The sequence below is a fragment of the Muscardinus avellanarius genome, assembly GCF_963383645.1.
Source record: "Muscardinus avellanarius genome assembly, chromosome: 9".
In the NCBI taxonomy this organism is placed as follows: domain Eukaryota; kingdom Metazoa; phylum Chordata; class Mammalia; order Rodentia; family Gliridae; genus Muscardinus; species Muscardinus avellanarius.
This window is the reverse complement of record NC_137795.1, coordinates 92,502,590-92,523,570: the sequence shown is the minus strand read 5'-3', so window position 1 is coordinate 92,523,570 and position 20,981 is coordinate 92,502,590. Positions and strand designations below refer to the sequence as shown.

The following is a 20,981-nucleotide window of genomic DNA, read 5'->3' as shown; positions in this document are numbered from 1 at the left end:
CTCCCCTCTAGTGGATGCCCTTGAGAGCTTGATGAGGCAGACAGGACTTTAGGCTGTTGATTTGTTGAATTTCTTTCTCTTTTCTGCTTGGGCTTTGTTAGTGAAGCTTTCTGCCCCACTGTGTCTAACTGATGTATGTCAGTATCTGGTTATATATCATCTTAGAGCCCCTGTTCTCCCACTCCCATGTGCACACACACATACTCATGCGTGCGAGCACGTGTATGCATGCACACACACTCCTGCCAAGTGACTTCAGCAAGAGGCGAGAGCTGCACCCCTTGCTCTGACTTGCATGTTTAGTGAGTGGAACATTTGAAAGTTGGGAGTCTAGAAAAGGAATGTCTTTATGCTCTTTTGGATTTTAGGGTGTATCTCTTGCAACAAACACACAAACGGAGTCAAATCTGTTTAGGTTTAACTGTTTTTTGTGGGGTTTTTTGGCCCATTCTGCAGGAAAATATATTTCTGATTGATTATAGAAATAATAGTTTTGGGGGCACCTTGAATGGACACAATTTATCTTTGTTTCTGGATGATTGAAGTTGTAACATTATGTCTTAATATTTGAGGCATTAGAAGAAGTCACAAATGAGGAGTTGGATATGATGGTACATGCTTGTAATACCAATACTTGGGAGACGGAGACAGAAGATTTGCAGATTCAGGGCCACTCAGCAACTTAGTGAGTCCCTCGGCTGCTTAGTGAGACCCTTTCTTTTTCAAAATAAAATTTGAAATAGGGTTAGGGATGTAGCTCAGAGTTATAACAGCCCCAGGTTTAAAATCCCCAGTACTAAAAATAAATAAGTAAATTATGAATAGCTCCTTTTCTTTGGTTGGATTCTCTACCCTAAATTAGTTAGAAGTTAGCCTTTTGCTGTGGATACCCCTGATTTTCATCTAAATATCCTTTGAAATGCAGTCCCCACTCTGTATTAGATGATTTCACATCTGTGGATTCCACCAATGGTTGATTGAAAATAATAATTAAAAAAAGAATTCCAGAAAGTTTAAAAGAGCAGCATTTGGATTTCCTTCACACTACACAATGTTAAATTCGTGTTCATGAAGTATGGGAATGCCCTGCCAGAGCCTCGCGCACTCCCGGATCTATCCAGCTGTCCGAGCATCGCTAACATGGCCTGGCATTCCTGTGTTATGTATGTGGTAAGGCGTCTGATAGTTGCATCCGTTTTGAACATGTACAGACTTTTGTCATCATTACTTCCTAGACAGTACAGTATAACAACTGTTTGCATAATATTTGTATCACATTAAGTATCATAAATAATTTAGGGAGGATTTTAAGGTGTACAGGAGAATGTGCATAGTCACACTGTGCCACTTGATTTAAGCAACTTGAGAACTTGAAGCTCTTAGTATCTGCAGTGGGAGGTTGTGGAACCAACCCCCGTGGGTAGTAGATTACCTTAGAAGAGTTAGGATAGGACAGATTTCGGTGTGGCGGATATAATTGCCATTATTTGTGTTAACAGTGATAAGAGAACCAAAAGATAAAAAGTGAGTTGCAATTCAAAGGAGAAGAGATGGGGGGAGGCATGTTAAAGTTCAGCTTTTCAGTTTCATTGCTCATGTAATTGGTTATTTAGGTCAGGTTGTCTTAGGATCAGAAATTCTTGTCAAAAGTATTCTGTTGAGTAGTTGATATAGGTTGTAAATATTTGGCCTGCTTGGGAGAATGAATGTGGTGAAGAAGAGAAGAGTCATAGAGAGCCCAAGGTCAGTTATTGGGAGGTCAGGGTAAAGATATTAAATCAGTGGGGAAGATGGCAAGTGTTTTTCTGCTTGGTAAAAGTAGGCTAAAGTTCGGATGACCCAAGATGAGTTCCAAACACAACAATACATACCACTTCTATTTTCGCAAATCACTCTTTGTTCACTTTTTTGGCAGTCTTGGATTTTCACAAGACTTTTCTGGCAAGAAAGAGAATGAAAATAGTTTAAGCTGCTCATTTTTTGCATTTCTTTTTATGCGCCCACTGTCAGCATCTGCCTTGACCCACTTGTATCCTGGTGGTTGCTGGGTGTAGCAGGGCACCACTGAAATAGCCCTTGCCCTTTCTAGCAGTGTGATCCCAAAATAGTCTTTGCTGATTTGTGCCTGAAGGCGATATTGGTAGGTACTTCTGTGACTTCTGAGTGTCTCCCAGCTCTGATTAGATGGAGGTGATAAGTTATCTTCTGGCTACTTCCTGTACCCCCACCCCCACCGCTGAGTGTCCAAGCCTGTCCCTGATTCCCAGATTGTGGACACTTCCTCTGTCTTGGACTCAGTGTTGAGGTATTTATTGGTATACTGGGCATGCCTCGTTAAGCTATTGCCTCACTGCGCTGAGACATCCATCTCCTCTAGATTAACTTTTTCTCTATACTGTTTTAACACTCAGTTCTTCGTGGCCAAGAATGGCCTGTGCTTCCTTTTAGGCAGAATCTGATCATATCTGCTAGGCGTTACTTATTCTCCTTCACTCCTTTTAGTTGTCTGTTTTTTTTTTTTTTTTTCTTCCTTCCTCCTGTCTCACTCTTCTTTTACCTTTGGCCTGTCTGGTGGCCAGGATAGCGCTCTGGCAAAGGGCCAGCCCACTCCAGTTGATAGATCGTGCTTGCTTTGAGCACAGTGCTGAGGCAGATAGCGCAGCCCCACTCAGCATCTGTGGGGAAAAGGGCAGTGACCACCGAGGAAGGTCTGCATGGGCGCCGGCAGGAGGAACCGTGACACTCTTGCCTCTGCCTGGCATGCCTTGGGAGCTTACTTGTTACCTCTTCCCACATCCGTAATGCATGGCTCTGTCTAGCTTGATGAAGTTAGAGTGGTCAGGGAAGAGAAGTGGAAATGGTAAGCTGATTACTTAGAGCTAGCTCTTGGCACTAGGGATGCGGAAGAAATAGAAATGCAGAGTATTAAATAGAGAGACAGACCTGCAAAGGGGAACTGCAGAAATACGCTTTTCCCTGTTCATCTTTCTCTGTCAAAAAGCTAATTCTTGAAGCCCTGGTAGTCCATAAGTATAAAAAAGTTGAGAAATAAAGGTCATGTGTTTTAGTTAAACCTTCCTGAGTCTGTGAGGAACACGAGCAGTGTAGATAAGAATAAGCCAGGGGAAATTTTACCCTCTCCCAGCCACCCCAGGACCTGGTATGGTCTTGCAGGCACGGTGCTAGGCTCTGGTCACACAGTGAGGAGAAGCTCTGCTGGCTGCCCTCAGGGTCCCACAGTTGTGCTCCTGACAGTTTTTTCACCCGATTCGGATTAACTTCTCATTCTTGCTCCTGCCCCTAAGCAGAAGCACTTTGCCCCATATCTCGTATCTGGGAGTTTCTCCATAAGTATTGCCGAGTGAATTGTGTGCTGTGGGTTGTAGGAGCCGGGAAGAGTGTCTAAAGGAAACGGCCTGTAGAGCCCAGCATGGCCATGTGAAGAAGGCGATGATGGTCATTATGATCATGAAAGAGCCGTTGATTAAAACAAGTCTCTTTCTTGGTTATTGGCCGTGCAACTGGGCCGGTTCCTTTCACTCCTGACCTTCGGTGTGCTCCACTGTGAACGTGGGGTAATAATAACCTTGGCAGGGTTTGTTTACTTTCCTGTTTTCTCTGTAAGTATAGCTTTGGGAGTTAAGTCCAGGCATATTTTCAGAGTTGAATTCAGTGATATGTTTAATATGAAAGATATCTTTATAAACTCTGAGGAGCTCCACAGCTATTACTCTTTATTAATCTTTGTTATCACCAGTGGCTTTCTCAAACTCCTTAGTTCAGGGGTCTGTCCCTTTGGGTATCTCTTCCATTTTAACTTTCAGACTATACCAAGTTTTAACTTTTAGATTATACCATGAAAACTAATAGCCTTTGATGTGAAAGGACACTTTAATATCAGAAAGCTAGTTAAATTACCAATTAAGAACAGAGTACAAGTTAGTGTGACTTATGTTTTAATGAATACTAAGCATCTCAGTGAAATATCTGAACAGATACTAAAATGGGGATATTTCAAAACTTAAATAGAAAGCCACAAGAATTCTGCTAATGTTGGATGTTGTATATTGCAAATGTAGCCTATCATTTAGTATATAAAGGCCTTAAAATTTGCTGATAGACTCTAGCAGATTTGGATTTTTGATAGCAGGACATTGGTTGAGCTTGACGTGGGAAAACTGGTAGTTATTTTCTCATGTGATGGCGCCAGAATTCTCTCCTAAATACCAGAATTTCAATCATGGAACAAGACTGGTAATTAGAAAAAAATAGTTCCTCATACCACATGGTGAAATAGCCTAGTATTTTCTCCTCTTTTGTTAATTATACTTTTGTCTTTATTCTTATTTTAGAATACTGTGTTTGTATGCTTACATGTATCGGTGACCTATCTCCAAGTTACATAATTTCAGTAGGTATTTTTGTTTGAAGAATTTTGTGTTGCATGGCCAACATGTTAATTCTTACAGATTGCCCTGTGTTTTGGAGCATGGTGTATTGTTCTGGTTTTTTGGTTCACTGTTTTCTCTCTAACTTTATATATTTACTTTTAGTTGATATTTAAAAAGTACTGGTAGAAGCCAGGTATGGTGGCGCATGCCTATAATCTCGGTACTTGGGAGGTTGAGGATCACAAGTTCAAGGCCAGCCTTTAGTGAGACTGTTTCAAAATTTCAAAAGCAAAAAAATAAAATAGTGCTGGCGATGTAGCTCAGTTAGTACATTTCTGGGTTTAATCCCTAGTCATGTGACCCCCCTCCCTACACACACCAAAAAGAAAGTACTGTTGAAAATATAACTGTCCTTCAGCCTCTGGAGGTCCCATTATCTGACTCCTGGATTCTTTAGACACCTCCCTTAGTACTTTCTCTGCTGATATTCTCTTTTCTTTCTAATCCATCCTATAGATCAAGATTCATCTTAAAATGCTGCTGTTATTATGCTGAGAGACCTTTGGGAGCCCCCATAGCCCACAGGATGAAATCAGCCCTCTCAGGCAGACAGTTAAGTCTTCTACCTCCAGGTCCCACTTGGCCCTCTTACTCTGATTCCTTCTTCAACTGATACACAAGCTGAGGCCTCCTTCCTTTCTTCCTCTGGACCTCTGTTTATCATCCCCTCTTTTTCCTCTGCTGTTCTTCTTCATTTCTCGTCCTCTGTTTTTCTTAGGCTGGCCTCTGACTCTGTCTCTGCCCATCTAGATCCTGCTCGTCAGTTTTGAAGTCCTGTCCAGCTGATCAGATCTTTTATTTTCTTCACAGCATTCATGGTGCTTATCACATATTATCTTTATCAAGGTTGTTTTTTGTGTATAACCCTTGCACTGCCTTCAAGCCCAATTGGAAAGACATAGCATTTATAGACAGAAACGTATTCTTAGTTGTTTTATAGCTCTGTGTGTAAATGGGAACTTGAGGCTTGAGGTTTATGGTAATTGAGTGAGATGCAATAGGGCCGTTATTTATCTATCTATCGTGTCCAGAACAGTGTCCAATGAGTCTTGCATGACACCGGTTTTCATTTAGTGTGTTTGGAGTAAATTAATAGCTATGTTAAGTTTGTTTCTTCTTCAGATGGATAAATTATTTCAGCGTTTAACTTAGCATATGTATATCGTGTTTGCTTTATTTCTCGAAGCAGGCAAAGACACAGTCAGAATGCCCCACAGTCATTTGTAGACTATTTTGAATTGTGTAGTCTGCTTAGATAATGTCTTTGTGCCAGCTTAGAGCAAAATTACTGGTGGCCAGCCATTCTACCAACAAAATCAGCAGAGTTCTCCAAAGGGTTACCAGGCAGTATTTGGACAGTAGATCAGTTCATAGTTTTATGTTGCATTTCATCTCTTGAGGATACAGACTACCTCAGGTGACAGAAAGCTCTAGTAGGACAAAAGGTAGCTTGTTGCTAAGACCAGCGAGGCTGTCTCTTACAAATATTCCAGCGAGGCATCAGCTCTCCTTGATCATATCCTCGTTACTGCTGTATTCATCTGACACCAGACAAAAAGGAAAAAGGTAGGGGGCTTGGGAGGGAATTCCTTCAGCGCTTAAAGCAGGCTTGTCACACCGCAGGGGCACAGTGTCTGGTTTTAATAATCTCACATGTCATTATTGGTAGTAAAATATAAACCTATTTCTTGGAACTCTCCTTTTAATTTTTTTTTTGCTAAGATTATGAAATGTTTCTTATGCTCTTTTGAGAAAGTGGCAGAGGGGGTGTTAACTTGCTAAATGTCATTATACTGCTTGTTTTCAGTTTTAGATTAATAGCAGGTGGTAGCCATTTTTCAAAGCAAACACGCTGTCTTTTTAGTTCAGTTAGAAAAGGCACTAATTCTTTGCTGAAGCATAGAATATTCTGTGCAGGGTGACAAATGGCAAAGATCACAAACATTTAACATTTTAAAAAAATTGAGTAACTGGCTAATATTTAAAATTTTAAAGGACCCAGCCAGAAATGTAAGCAAAATATTTCTCTTATCATGCTAATTGAGTTACACATCTTGGTTATTTATACTTAACATATATCTGTTACTTTCAGTGATTATATTTTCATGCAGCCATGTTGATCTGTGGTCTTCAATATCTTTTGTCCACTCTGTAGTACTCATCTCAGATAGTGAACGCCTCTGAGAAGAGATTATGTCTTGGAGGCATTGTAGCTGATCTTCTGTGCAAATGGCCATCGGTGCTCTGTGTGTGTGTGTGTGTGTGTGTGTGTGTGTGTGTGTACGTGTACAAGTGTGGTAGGGCACTGGAGCGGCTGGGTATTATTTTGGGATTAATATATTAAGTATTTGTATTTTTGGATTCTTATTCACCAGCAAGTTTTAATGAATATCTGAGTTATTTAGCATACCAACTCTAAAATAGGAGCTAAGATACTCTGTATTCTTAACTATGCCTAAAAGTCCTACATGTTAAAAGTAGCTTTAATACCTAAAGACCTTAGTTCCTAAGGTCTATTCTGCTTCAGATATATATGATTCTGTCTCTTGTCATCTGAATGTGTTTAATAGCTGAGAAATATGGCATCACATATCACTTCTGATTTGCCATTACGTCATTTCATATGCCGTAAACTTACACTTGGTATAAGGGTCTTGAGGATGGGGATCGCCTTTCTCTAGGCTGGAATCTGATTACTTAGCTCCTCAGTCTGAACAGTTGCTAGGAGCTTTCTAGCATCAGATCAAATGAGAGTTTCATAACTCTTACTCAAAGGAGGGCAATTTTTAAGCCAAAAAAACAACATATAATTAAAAGTGTAGCCATAACCATAAAGCAGACAGGATATTCATGTCAGGTAGTTAATAATATTCTGACTTCCCAGCAGGTAGCACCTAGTCAAAGTCATGAGGCTGCTTTTGATTGCTTGGTCCACACCTAGAGAAGGGTCTGCCTGTTGAGCTCCAGTGGGAAGATTCCCAGATTCTGCTTCCACCAGACAGCTCTTCCAGCTGTGTGTTTCAGGCATGGCTGTTGTCTGCAACTATTTTCATAGGTAGGTAGGCAGGTAGGTAGGTAGATAGATAGATGTGTACAGAAAGTATACTATTTAGTTCACATTGCTGAGCAGTGAAGCTGTCTGGTACAATTATGTCATTATATGTCTTTAAAAGCTACAACGCATTGTTTAAGATTGTAAGCTGACATTTTGCTTACATCCATTACCCAGTTTCCAGGCAGCCAATAACAGGTTAAAAGTACTCCTAGGGTACTGAGGGATTATGATTATCCCACTCCAGAATACAGATACAGAAGAGAAAAAAGCTAAGTCTAGACTAGCCACGCCCAAAGAATGAATTGGGGCAGGGGGTTACTATGCTTCCCTCCTTTGATCTTTGCCTGCCCGCAGCGTGGCGCCTCCAGGGGGCAGTACTGGCTGTCTCTCCTTCCTCTTCAGCCAACTTGATCCAGGAACTGAAGTGGCTCGTTTCCATCCTACCTGCATACTTGGTTGCGTTCTCTCTGGGTGGTTCATATTTTGGGTGCATTTTCATCTTCTGTCTCTTCTTTCTAACACTTCCTTCCCTCCTGGTTTTGGTGAAGTCTAAAGTTATCACTAGTTATTCCCAGGATCATACATCTCAACCTGATTTGCTTGGTCAGATGAATTAGAAGCTTTGTACAGAAGCTAAACATTATCAAGAGTTCCCTCATTTGGGATGTTGTGAAGGGACAAGCACTCTGTCATACTTTCATTAGCAGTAGCCATTGCTGAAGACTTTGGTGGCTAGTACTGGAGATCGAACCCAGAGGCATTCTACCTCTGAACTATACTCCCAGCCCTATTATTTTTATTTTGAAACAGGATTTCGCTGAATTTTGAAGGGCCTCACTAAGTTGCTACGGCTGGTTTCAAACCCAAGATCATCCCATGTCAGCCTTTTAAGTACTGAGATGACAAGTGTGTGCCATCACACCTGGCTTTGAGGATTTGATTTTTGAGTTTTTATCTCTCATACTTTTCCAAATTTCATTTTCCTTAAAATATAATGGAGTTGAAGTCAACTTAAGGATTAAGTTTTTAAATCAACATGTAAAGTATTCCTTGGTTCAAAATTGTATTTTAGAGTCCAGCACTGCTAGTTCCCCTTCCATTACTGGACCAATAGTTTTCTTTAGTTTTCCACTACATAAAAATGCTGGCTTGCATGTAAGGATTTGTGCGTGTGACCTATATAGCACCAGGCTCTAGAATTCCATTCACTGGGAAGAGATGTCCTCTCAACAAGGCTTTGTGGGGAATGAGACAAGCCAAGAGTAGAGCTCATGTATCTCCTGTCCAGGTATCCACCCAGGGTAGCTAGAATCCTGACTCCTCCATCAGTTATCCTCTCTTTCAGTCTGGGTTGCTGAGTTTGCATAAGCTAGATCTGCATATGTTGTAATTCTACTGTCCCAGACTCGGTAAAGAGCAAGAGCTGAGGTGGTCTTGGCTGCTTATTTGCTGGCCTTCATCTTATTTATGTAGAAAATGAGAACAAGTTTGCGTTGGTTAGCAGCAATGAGTTGTACTATTTTAGACAAAAGGCCTCTTCCAGCCCCAGTGTTGTCTATTTGAAATTTCAGGTGATGTTAGGTTCAGGAAGTGGCCCAGTGAATATTGCTAAGGTCCTTTTTCTAGGAGCTGCAAAGCCACTGCTGGTGCCAAGTCAGGCAGAGGGGGAGCATCGCTGCTGCCACGCAGTGTCTCCCCCTGGCAACCAGGTGTCACATCCACATGGCCATTTCCAAATGTTGTTTAATGTGTGCTTTTTGCATCCCAGCAATTTGGCAGCAGAACAGACTCATTTATTCAATTTCCTCTGGCCTAGCTGCAGAGTATATTCAAAATGAGTAATAGAAGAAATGTTGTGGTAAATGTAATTCACAAAATGTGAATGGTAGAGGGATCTCAGATGTTATTTAGCTCATTTATTGAATTTCACAAATAAAACAGACCCAGAAGACAAACCGATTTGCCCAAGACTGTAAGTTAGCAGTCAAAGTGGAATTGAAGCTTTAATTGTTGGGTACCTATAGAACCTGTGGATCATGCTGAATCCCGTGGTCCAGTTGGATTTATTCAGTCTGTTTGTTCTGCATAAGTCAGGGAATTCCGAAAGGAATTAATAATATACACAAACACATAGCCCCAACTCTAGCTTGCGGGCTTACATTCTATTTGAACTGGAAGTTGCATTTAAGGTCTGCCTAGAGTTTGTTGTAGATATTTTGTTTTGTGTCAGCAGATCAGATTACATGGTAGCCCTGCAAGTGTGCCCTTCAGCTCTTTCTTTAAAGTGACCCTGCTGGGAAGGGCATCAGCCTGGCCAAGATCATCTCAGAGGTACATCTGGTCTCCTTCCCTCCCACTTCCCATTGCCTGTGCCTGGTTTGCGGCCTGGTCTGAGCCTGCTGGTCTGGCCCTAGCCTTCTCCGGCTTCCACTTGGCTGTACACTTCTCACTGTTCCCCCATCACTGATCTCTTGTACTTATTTTTCCTTTAAGATTTTATTGGTACAATATAATTACACATCATAGTGATGTTCAAATTGATACATTCATCTATACATCAGTGTCTCGGTGTGGTTCCCTTCTAACCTCATCCTCCCCTCCTGTACACACTAGGCTTGTCAGTGATACCTTCATACACGGCCATACTATTACTTGGTCTGTTTCCTTCCTCAAGCCATCTCTCATACTTTAATTCTGTCTCAGCACCTGCATCCCACAGGACCTGAACTGACATAGTACACAAGTGGTTTTGAAGATACTTTTAAAAATAGTCTGCACTAACTGTTGCAGAAAATCTTTAAAAGGCTCTTTATGTTGAATAGTGCCGAGAATAACTACAAAGGTTTGACTAATCGTTTTTGTATTTTCCTCCTTTAACTTCAAGCCAGCATGAAAAGAAACAAAGTCAAAATGATGGAGAGTACACGACGGTCGAGGCGGAATCCCAGAACAAATTCACTTCCCGGCCTTAAAGAATTCCCTTAGCCAGTAGGCAACTCGGAACCACACTTAACTGTGTGCAAAATGAACTGAATGATGCAGGATGTGTTTTTCAGCTCTGGATGTGAAGCAGATTGCCAGGGAAGAAGTTGACTAGCCAATTGCTCGCAGTAGAGCAGACATTAAATCTAAGTCTAAATTGAGCAAATACAAGTTAATCCAAAGAAAAGGAATTCAGAAGTGGTACGGTAATTGTCTCCAGGTTGTTGTCCAATTTATTTGTCAGATCAGTGACACCAAATACCTTGGCACAGATAGTGCAGTTTCACAAGCCTCTCTGTGTAAGAGTGTATCTGAGCTTTTTAGTGCCCATGCTAAAGCGAGATTATATATAAGTGCCTTGAAATGGAACTTTTATTCCCCACAATATGGAGAAAGAAGAAAGACACATTTTAGTATAATTGCACTTTAAGTTACACAGCTCCAAATGCTTCCTACTCCTTCTCACTCTGTAGCACAACAGCTATAGTTTGGAGTTGAAACCACCCTGCTTTTATATATAGTGGCAGTATTTAATAGTTGATAGTTCCAGTCTACTCCACAGCCGAATGTGATGATAAAAGTCCGTCTTACTATATGTCTATGTAATCACATAGTCGTTGCATTGACTCTTTTTCTCTTCTACCACATTTTTCTCTTTCAATTATAACTTTCATCCTTAAGAGTTTCTTTTTTTTTTTAGCTCATTATTGATTTTCTGACATGGCATCCTTATTTATTGTATAGAACTTGGTCTTTTGGAACTTTGTTTTATTTGCAGTTGCTGAATTTGACTGATGTCCCTTTAGACTTGATATATGTTTATTTTCACTTGTACTTTTCATAAACACACAGTAGCTAAAGGTGATACTGTAGGTAAAATTGTGTATCTGAGCCAGGCCTGGTGCCTGCCTGTAATTGCAGAAACTGGGGAGGCTGGGGCAGGATGATGGCAAGTTCAAGGCAATCCTGGATGAGTTAGCAAAACCCTGTCTCCAAAGAGCTGAGGTTATAGCTCAGTGGTAGCGTGCCCCTTGGTTAATTCCTCACTGCCCTAAAACAAAACAAAACCCTGCTTATTTGAGTACTCTGAAACCCTAATAGTTGATTTCGCTTCTGACTCAGCATTATTCAGTGGTGATGGGTGTCTTCATGTTAAATGGCTGTTGGGAGATGAACACCAACTCTATGGCACCGAGCTAATGAGCTGGTGTTTCTGCAGCTTGCATGTTGAAATTTCATGTTACTTTGTAATATGAAGCGTGTACATTATAATGGAATCACAGTATGCCTTGTTCTCAGGAATGATATATAAAATATTTAACATCAGGGGTGGCATAGTCGCTGCCCAAGCAGAACAAATGTTGAACAATGGGCACCAGTTCTCATCAACTGAGTATCAGTCCTGCCTGAACAGATCATTATCAGATCAGTGGATTCAAAGTATTATATGTGATGTAGACCTTTATTTTACAGACAATTTTAGAAAGACTGTACTTATATATACATGTTTTATAATTTTCCTCCTTAGTTCAGAAACAAGAAATTGAAATTTTCAATTTTCTTTCACTGGGGTATGCTTCAGTACTTTACGTAGATATGGCTGCTTTTGTGCATTGTGTGTTTACAATTCATCCATACCATCAGGTTGTAATACAGGCAGCCCCTGGCCTAGTTGTCCAATCCATATAGGCATTTACTGAACAAAAATGTATTGGCAAGCAAGAACAAAATGATTCACACAGCCCATTATGTGAGCCCAGGGACATCCCAGTTTTCTGTTTCTTAATGCTTTCTTTGCAGGAATGGTTCCCCTGAGGTGGATGAGGCTGCTGATGGTTGCCTCAGATAGCCCACAATCCTCTTACACCAGCCGTTCTCAATAGGGGGCAGTGTTGCCTCTGAGGGCACATTTGGCAATGTCTGGAGACATGTTTGGTTGTTACCACCCAGGGTGAGGGGTGGCGCTGCTGAGCTGTACAGGTTCAGTCCTAGACTTGCTGCAGCACACAGGACAGCTTCCACATCAAAGAATGCACTCATCACAACAGTCAGCAGAAGCTGGGCGTGGTGGCGCACACTTGTAATCCCAGCGCTTGGGAGGCTGAGACAGGAGGATCACATAGGTTCAAAGCCAGCTCCAGCTACTTAGTGAGGCTCTCAGCAACTTAGTGAGACCGTTTCCAAATAAAATAGAATATAGGTCTGGGAGTATAGTCCGGAGATAGAAAAGCCCCTGGATTCTACCCCCGGTACCACCAAAAAAAAAAAAAAAAAGGAAAATGGAAAAGAAATGTCAGCAGTGCCACAGATGAGAACCTCGGTCTTAAACAGCTGGCTAGATGCAGGACTGCTTAGAGATCAGCTCTGAGACACCATCCCTAAAATCTCCAAAGCCACAAGTCCCTTTGGAGTCTCATAAGCTATTCATGCAGCAGACATCAGAGCATCTTTACTTAATAGCCAGCTCCTCCATCTTTTACTGCTTTTGTTTTACTCATAAGAACCCATATCTAACACTTATCGTGGTAAAGAATCCTTTTGACTTATAAAATCCCAAGGCCAATAGCCATTGTGCTAATTAACAAACTATCATTGTTGATCAAGACCTAGATAAATGAACCCTTGTAGTAGCCCCCTCTGTTCTTTTAGCTTCTAATTTTAAGCCTGTAATAAGTCTTGCTGATTGCTCCTGCCTTGTGTCTTCTTGTCGTGCTAAGTAGGCACCACCTTGTTCTGAGCTCAAGCTTAAGCAACACGTGCGCGTCATATCCCACTGTGTATGCTGTGGTATTTTGAAGTAAATCACAGATTTCCTTTCCAGAAGCTGTGTTCTATTTGCTTTGCACAAACTCTTCCTCTCCACACAGTTCATTTCAGTTCAGCCACCATGTACTGAGTATTTCCTTCACAGGAAGTACAGGCCAAGATTCAACCAAAGATGTAGACGGAGAAGAGTAAAGCCCTTTTCTTGCCCCAAAGAGTTGAGAGATAGAGAGGAGAGGGTGTGAGAAAATTTGTGTAAGAGAAGGCAAAGTCAAAAACAGGAGCCATGGGAAATGTGTTGCAAGGCTTTATATAGAAGATGCAAACAAAGGTAGGAGAGGCAATAGGGGTGTTGCTTGGCAAAACCTACAGGACAAGACATTCAGGAGCAGTTTTGAAACCTTGTCATACAGTGACCAGATGAACATTGGAGTCGCCTGTCTCTGTACCAGATGTGCTTTCTAATATGTTATAGAGTTAATAAAGTATCCAGAAAACTAGAGATGTAAACGGATAGTTGGACATCCTGCCCCTCTCAGAGATATAGGAGAAAGCTTATACTATTGCCTTAGGTTTCATCTAGCGCTTAATTTTGCTTCTTTGTTGAGTACTATCTAAAGTTATGATAGAACTTTTGGAAAAGTTTTAAAGCAGACCACCACCAGATTACTCTCTCTCTCTTAAATTTATGTACTCTGCCAGTTTCTTCTCTTCATTCATTGTTGGCTTAACTTTTTAATTTCAAAACCATCGATCTTTGTCTCTGTGTTTTCATTTCAAGAGAATAAGCAGGCATTCCCTGAAGTGACACAGAATATATCCAGTTGGCCATTTGCAGGGTGTGATTAGTATTGAAAGCTGAAATGTTGATCTGGGAACTTGAAAGTCTATTGAGAAGACAAAACAAATAAAACAAAAACTGACTTGATTCAGTCCTGAGAGCACAGGTTTGAGGGCCAGACCTCAGATACAGAAGCCTGTAAAGAGTAGCTTTGTATTTCGTCTCTGGTCTGTATTAAACCTCTGTCAGATATCGTTAGTAGATGTTAGCGTATAGCATTTCAACCTGGGATTCGTTCATAGTCTCTGCATATGCTTCTACGTTGTCATTGAAAAGTGTGAAGATGTTGATAACAGGGGTGGCATCATTTAAGTTCACAGAGATTCCTTACTGTCTTGAAGGTCACCTTCTGGTATCTGTTGGGAAACTGCTCCAAGTATAATTATTTGTGTATAAATGACACTTGATAAGTGCTCAGTGAACCTTCTGTAATTTCTCATTTAGAACGAAGTCTAGTATTCAATTCACTGAATACATGGCTACTTTATTCTGTTGTTGATATTCTCAGTGATTGTGTTCTACAACTTCTAAATGTAGTATTACCTTACAAGTCTGTGTTTCTGTTGCCTTTGATATTTCAGTTCCCTGTTTTATGTGGCCATATTTCTGTGGGTTCATATGTATTGTGCTTCAGGTAGTTTTGACAAGGAATTGTTCCTTTCCTTCTCCTATTTGCTTATCTGCCTATATGAGCTTAAGATACGATTTAAGGATTAATCTTTCCCAGCTCATTATATATATATGTTTCAGAATGTTACAAGATTTAGCATAAAAATAAATACGGTTATAGAGATTTCCTATTTAGAGTGATTTAGATTTGGTGCCTTTTTTCAATCCTTGTAATCTCTGGCTTCATACTATCATCTCATGGAAAACTGAGGCGATACCTGCTTGGTTTTCATACCTTGAGCTCTATAAATTGAACACTGACATTTCAAGAAACCTTTGTCATTTAAAATGTACACATCTCTCCGTAGCATAGTCTTGCCTTAAGATGACTTGTACATGACTTTATGAAGTAACAGTCCATTCCCTTTGAGCTGACTGATTGTGATGTCATTGGATTCCATTTGTGCCTTACGCCAGTCCTCAGGAGCAACCAGGGCGCTGTAATGCAGAAAAGTTTGCACTCTGAAGATTTTCCTAAGGGTATACATGGGAAGGTACCATTCTATGAGTATACCATAGCATATCTATAACTCCGGTTACTGTGTTGTGTTATATAGTATGACAATAAAGTCTTGCATTGACTTTATTCTATCATTTGTTGTCAAGAACTGTCACGTCCATTCTGGAAAGAGACACATGTCTAAGGAAGTAAATACATGTGTACTTCATTTTTAATCTAGCTACCAGCACTGAGTTAAGACATCAAAATGTTTGTTTTGGGTTTTTTAAAAACTTGATTTCCTTCTTTTCTTTGTTTCTCTTGCTATATGTGAGGCTCTAGATTTTCATAATGATCCACTTAAGCGCATTCTGTCACATTTTCAAGCCGAATCATATTATCCCAAATCTAGCAAGATCTGAAAACTAATCAGCATACTTTCCTCCAGGAATAGCAAACCAGAGAGGGGGAAAGACCTCATATGCATCTTTCCCTCAGAAACAATTCTGCCATAACAGTAAATAATGTCATAATCCTATTTGTTGTGATTTGGTCACTTATGGTGATTCTGTGTGTGTTACAGAGTTCTACGGAGAAGTTTTATTTCCTTGCAGTTAGTTTACCGCCTTTTCTTAAGTTGAGTGTGACTCTCCATCCTCAGCAGCTATTAGTTCAGTCAATGTATTCCAGGCTTATTTAAGTTTCAGGATTCATATCGTGTGACTTTTCCTCCCAGCATCCCATTAACTGTTTCAAAGCAATGTGCCATATAAGTGTGGTGGCCATGTTTCTTCTTTGTTATTCTTCCCAGTAGATCTCAAACTATTGATTTTGTTTGCAGTTGAGGAAAAGATTTGTGATGTTAGCCTATGCTTTGATATTATTTGGCAGAATCTTCCTCTTTGGTCTTTAATGTACATGTCTGACATTTTGGTGTGTTGCCTTAATAATTTTCAAGTGTTGTATTGCTATATTTTAGGAAAGTGAATGAGTATATTTCTGTCCACCCTTTATTTAGGTTGTCATCGGCCCTTTAAAATTAAATTTATTGTTTGGTGTGGTTTCTTTAGCAGGCCCAAGCAATATACTTGCAGCATTGAATCCTCTTAGCATTTTTTCAATAACTATAATGGAATACCCATTGTGGTCTCATTGTGCTTTTTAAAATATCACTGTGTAAACAAGAGATAATATGGAGTGCTAGAATTTTACTAGCCATATTGGATAATGTAATGCATTGAATAGGAAGGAGAAGCAAATGCTGATATATTAAGGATTTAGGAAGTAAATATAGTATCTATGCTATTTGTAACTGTACAGTTTGTTAAAATTTTTGAAGATGTAAACCATAATTACTTAATAGTTTATTCTTCTAGATTCTACTATGGTACATTTTCATCCCATAAAGATAAATGTACTAATATTGATGTTTAAAAGATTTTTTACTCATTACAAAATAACTTTCCATTATACTGAATAGGAAACACTCCATATAATAAATATGCCATAACTTCTGTTAACATTTCAGTGTACTTTATACTAGTTCCTATCACTTTACAGCCAGTACTTACTCTCCTCTACTCCTTATCCAAAATTACATGATCCTTTGTGACTTTTCCTCCACTTAATATTTTGGGTCATAAAAATTAATTGCGCTACTAAAACATCAGTTTTTAAAGACTCCTAACATTTGGTTATGTAACTGGACCATAATATATAAATGTCATATTGTTTGGCCACATTTTACTTGCTCAAACTTTTGTTGTTCCTACTTTATTGTTTTCCAAATGCTAGTTGCATTTTCTTATGTAAATTTCTTTCTACTTTTCTTTAATATTTGCTACAATTGAATGCCTGGAAGCAAAATCAGTCACATGATAAGATTAACAATAATATTTATGTGCACATTTATGTATTATAGTTATTTTCTAAATTTTAGTATGCTTAATTTATATTTACTTTTAAAGTTTTATATAGTTATATTCACTCTTTGATATATAGCTCTGTCTTGACAAATGCATGTAATTATGTAAACCAAGAAACATTCATTCTTTACCTCAAAAATTCCTTTCCTTTGCCCCTTGAATACAAAGTATATTTATTATTAATTCTAAAAACACAAATAAGTAAAAAAAAAATAAAATAGAAACCATCTATAAGCCTACTGCTGTGCTGTGACCTGACATTTTGTAAAATATACTTTTAGTCTTTTCTTTTGTTTTCCTCCATTTTCCTACTTAAAAAGAGGTCACACTGCTTTGTCAGTTTATAATCTTTTTTGTTCATTTTTATTTAATGTATTTTGAGTATACATGTTACTTAACACTTATATGGTTTTTGTTTTTTGTTTATTTGCAACTTAATAAATTTTATAATGAACATTTTTGCCTATTGCCATAATTACTTAAGTTCTAGAAGTAGAGTTTTCTATGTCAGTGCATACCTACCTTTTAAGACTCACTACATTTTCTCAAATTGATATACAAAATGGCATCTGAAGACAAACATCAGAATTTTGTGCATGTTTGTGTGGATCGCTTTGAACCTCATTATAATGTCTAATTATAATGCACCAATAAAAGTATAAAAAGATGGTTGTTCAAAGTGCATTTTGATCAGCAATCTATAGGAGTCTCTTTTCCTATATTCTTGCTAATATAGATTATTTTAATTTCCTACTTATGTCAATTTGATGCTCAAATAATCTAATCTTATTAGTTCAGAATCTGATTTCCTGGGTAGATTCTCCCTATGGGGTGGGTGTGTGTGTGTGTGTGTGTGTGTGTGTGTGTGTGTGTGTGTGTTTTGGCCTTTTTGCAGGTAGAAGTTTTAGAAAAGAATGAGGCTTGTTTTTTAAGTGCTCTCTATATTAGTAACATTAACTCACAGTTACATGCTGGGATTTATTTTCCTCTCTTGTCATTTGCATATTTTTTGCTTTTTTATATATTTTTGTTTTGTTTTATGGAGGTTTTTATGAGCCCTTTCTTACTCATTTTCTTTATTTATATTTTGGGCATGTGTGTTGAATTTAAAGAGGTCTTTTCTCTTTACATTATATAGCCATGTCTATTTTTTCTCACTTGCATTTATGTTTTCTTTTATATTCCTAACAGACTAGTAAGGTTTTCACATGTTGTGTCAAGGAGGTATAGATTATATACTTGTATTCAAATGTATTTTTATTCCATTTTAACGCTGTATTTATTTCTATTTATTCATACATTTTCAAGTAGCATGAACTTTTCATTGATATTTTGTTTTTAAACTGTAAGAGCACAGTGACATTTAAATGTGTTCCAAGTTAACATCTCTTCTTGCTATTTCCCCATTTTTTGTTGCATTTTAGATACTGTCCATTAGATTTCTCTGTGACTTTAGGAATATATGTCACTTCTGTTGTTAAATAACTGTATGTTTGTTTTTAACATGCTGCAGGATATTGAAGACAAAGTAAGTAACAAAACACCTGCAAATATGCAAATAGATTGACCTCAGTTAAGCAGATAGTTGAGTGAACAGGCACCCTGATATGACTGAACTAGGTAATCCTTGATGGTTTGGCAAAAGAATATGCTGTATGCACAAAGATAGGAATGTCAAAATATATTCTTATATGTAGTATTTAGACATGTACTTAGCATTTACTGAACAAGATGTGTGTTAAAAACTTTCCTCATTCTACATGATATGGTGAAGTCCCTTCCATCATGAATAAAAGTCAATTAAAAATAGTACAAAATTAGTCGGGTGTGGTGGTGCATGCTTGTAATCCCCACACTTGGGAGGCGGAGACAGGAGGATCAAGCTGGTTTGGAGCCAGCCTTGCTGGCTTAAGAGACCCTGTTTCCAAATAAAAAAATATATATAAAATAGGTCTGGGGGTGTAGCCCGGAGGTAGAAGGGCTTCCAGGAACCCCAGTACCACCAAAAATAAATAAATAAATAAACATAGTACAAAATTAACAACAGCTTAAGAAATATGTTTAAAAATTGTCAAAACCATTTGAAGTGATGCTATCTTTATTTTAACAAATCAAAATTATTTTAATTGCTTTTTAAAAACTATATATATATACACACACACACACACACACACACACACACACACACACATACATTTTAACGCACGTATGATAATGTGAATTGAACCCATTACTCTACCTCTGAGTTACACTCCTAGCCCGATATTATTTTTTATTTTGAAACAGGGCCTTGCTAAATTGTCAAGACTTGTATTGAGGCTTTAATACTCCTGTCTCAGCTTCCCAAGTACTGGGATTATGGGCATTTGCTACCACTCCTGGATTTACTTTTAATTTTTTAAAATAAGATCTTCTAAAAGTAGTATAACTAAAGGTTTTTTTAAGTACTTATTATTTTTATTACTCTTAAATTATTTAAATTAGCAATTACAGCATTTTGACCTCCCCTCCTCTAGGCTGTTACTTCATAAATAGGGAAAGAGAACAATGCATGTATCTATATGCAGATTTCACTGGGTAATTTAAGAGTTTTTAAATATAAGGTTTATGTCTGAAGTATGATATAGGCATTTTGTTGTTGCTCAAGAAGGTCAGTAGTTGTGTATCTTACTCCCAGAATAAAAGTTTGATTGTGAAAATACTAATCCTTCAAATTATTCTTGAAAAGAGAAGACAGTATGTGATGTGTTGTATTCTGTCATTTCCAACTACATTTGGACAAAGTAGGACACAGCTGTTACAGTAAAAAAAAAATACAATGGAGACTCATTCTTTACATTTAAATCCAGCAATCATCATCATATTAATTTTTTTGTCAAAGACCTAATAGATTGCAAAATCGTCAGCTCTGTGTACTTATTTCTAATGCAATTTATACTTGAGTTTTGCATTGCTGTTGCTGCTTTTTCTTGATATAGTATGTTCCTCGTTTCTTTTTTTAGGTTAAGCAGCTGGAAGAGAAAGACCGAGTGATAAAGAAGCAGGATGCGTTCTACAAAGAGCAGCTGGCTAGACTGGAGGAAAGGGTATGACTATTTCTTGTCATTGCTTCTCTTACCTTACTGGAAATATAGCTTTTGATATATTTGTTTAAAAATCAATAAATTAGAAGGCTTTTCTTAGGCAGGTTTTTACCATTCTCCCTGGTAATATCATTTCTTTGGTTATTTTTGGTATGGTTATGTTATTGAGTCATGGGTACATTTTAACACCCATCAACTTCCATCTTTTTCCTTGATCAGCATTGTGCAGTCTTCATTGTCTTCACATCAAACAGTAGAATGTGATTATTACTTTCTTCAAACATTGAGCAAACTTGAGGATGTTCTTAGAAAAGTTACTGTTTTAAAGAATATATTGTCTGTGTGAAAACTCAGTTTGACTGCATTTGTGACTAAGAAGTGAATGTCTCCATTAAGAGGTGACAGGAGCCAAATGAGTTAAGACTTGTATAAGAGTTAGGGGGACAGAGGCAGTGTCTAGTCAGTGTGGACTTAGAACTGTATGGAAACGCAGCAGAAAGAATTAGAAAAGAAAGAAGGTCGTGCATGTAAGGGTGGAGTTTACACCTCGTCAGCACCCCATTCAACAAAGTAGATTTGTTGTCTAGATTAACTTCATACACAGGCTGTAAGATTGCCGGATGAACTAGCTCTTCCTTTTGATTGAGTCTCAAAATTTGATTTTTGAGAATCTAACATTTGATGAGAAAGTAGAACAAATTAAATACACTGTTAAACCCTGCTCTGGACTGTTATTATATGTGTTAAATGTGTTTGAGCATCTATGTGTGTCA

The 20,981-nt window shown here is 38.5% G+C and overlaps 1 protein-coding gene across 1 annotated transcript in view; it reads left to right on the top strand.

Moving 5' to 3' along the window:
- Window positions 1–20,981, top strand: part of CHCHD3 (coiled-coil-helix-coiled-coil-helix domain containing 3) — a gene marked incomplete at both ends in the record, with an annotated part of 279,332 nt that overhangs the window by 166,204 nt on the left and 92,147 nt on the right. The window contains 2 exons of the mRNA XM_080701232.1: window positions 18,639–18,653; window positions 20,128–20,211. Coding sequence (XP_080557358.1) covers window positions 18,639–18,653; window positions 20,128–20,211 — 99 coding nt within the window. The remainder of the gene's footprint in view (window positions 1–18,638; window positions 18,654–20,127; window positions 20,212–20,981) is intronic.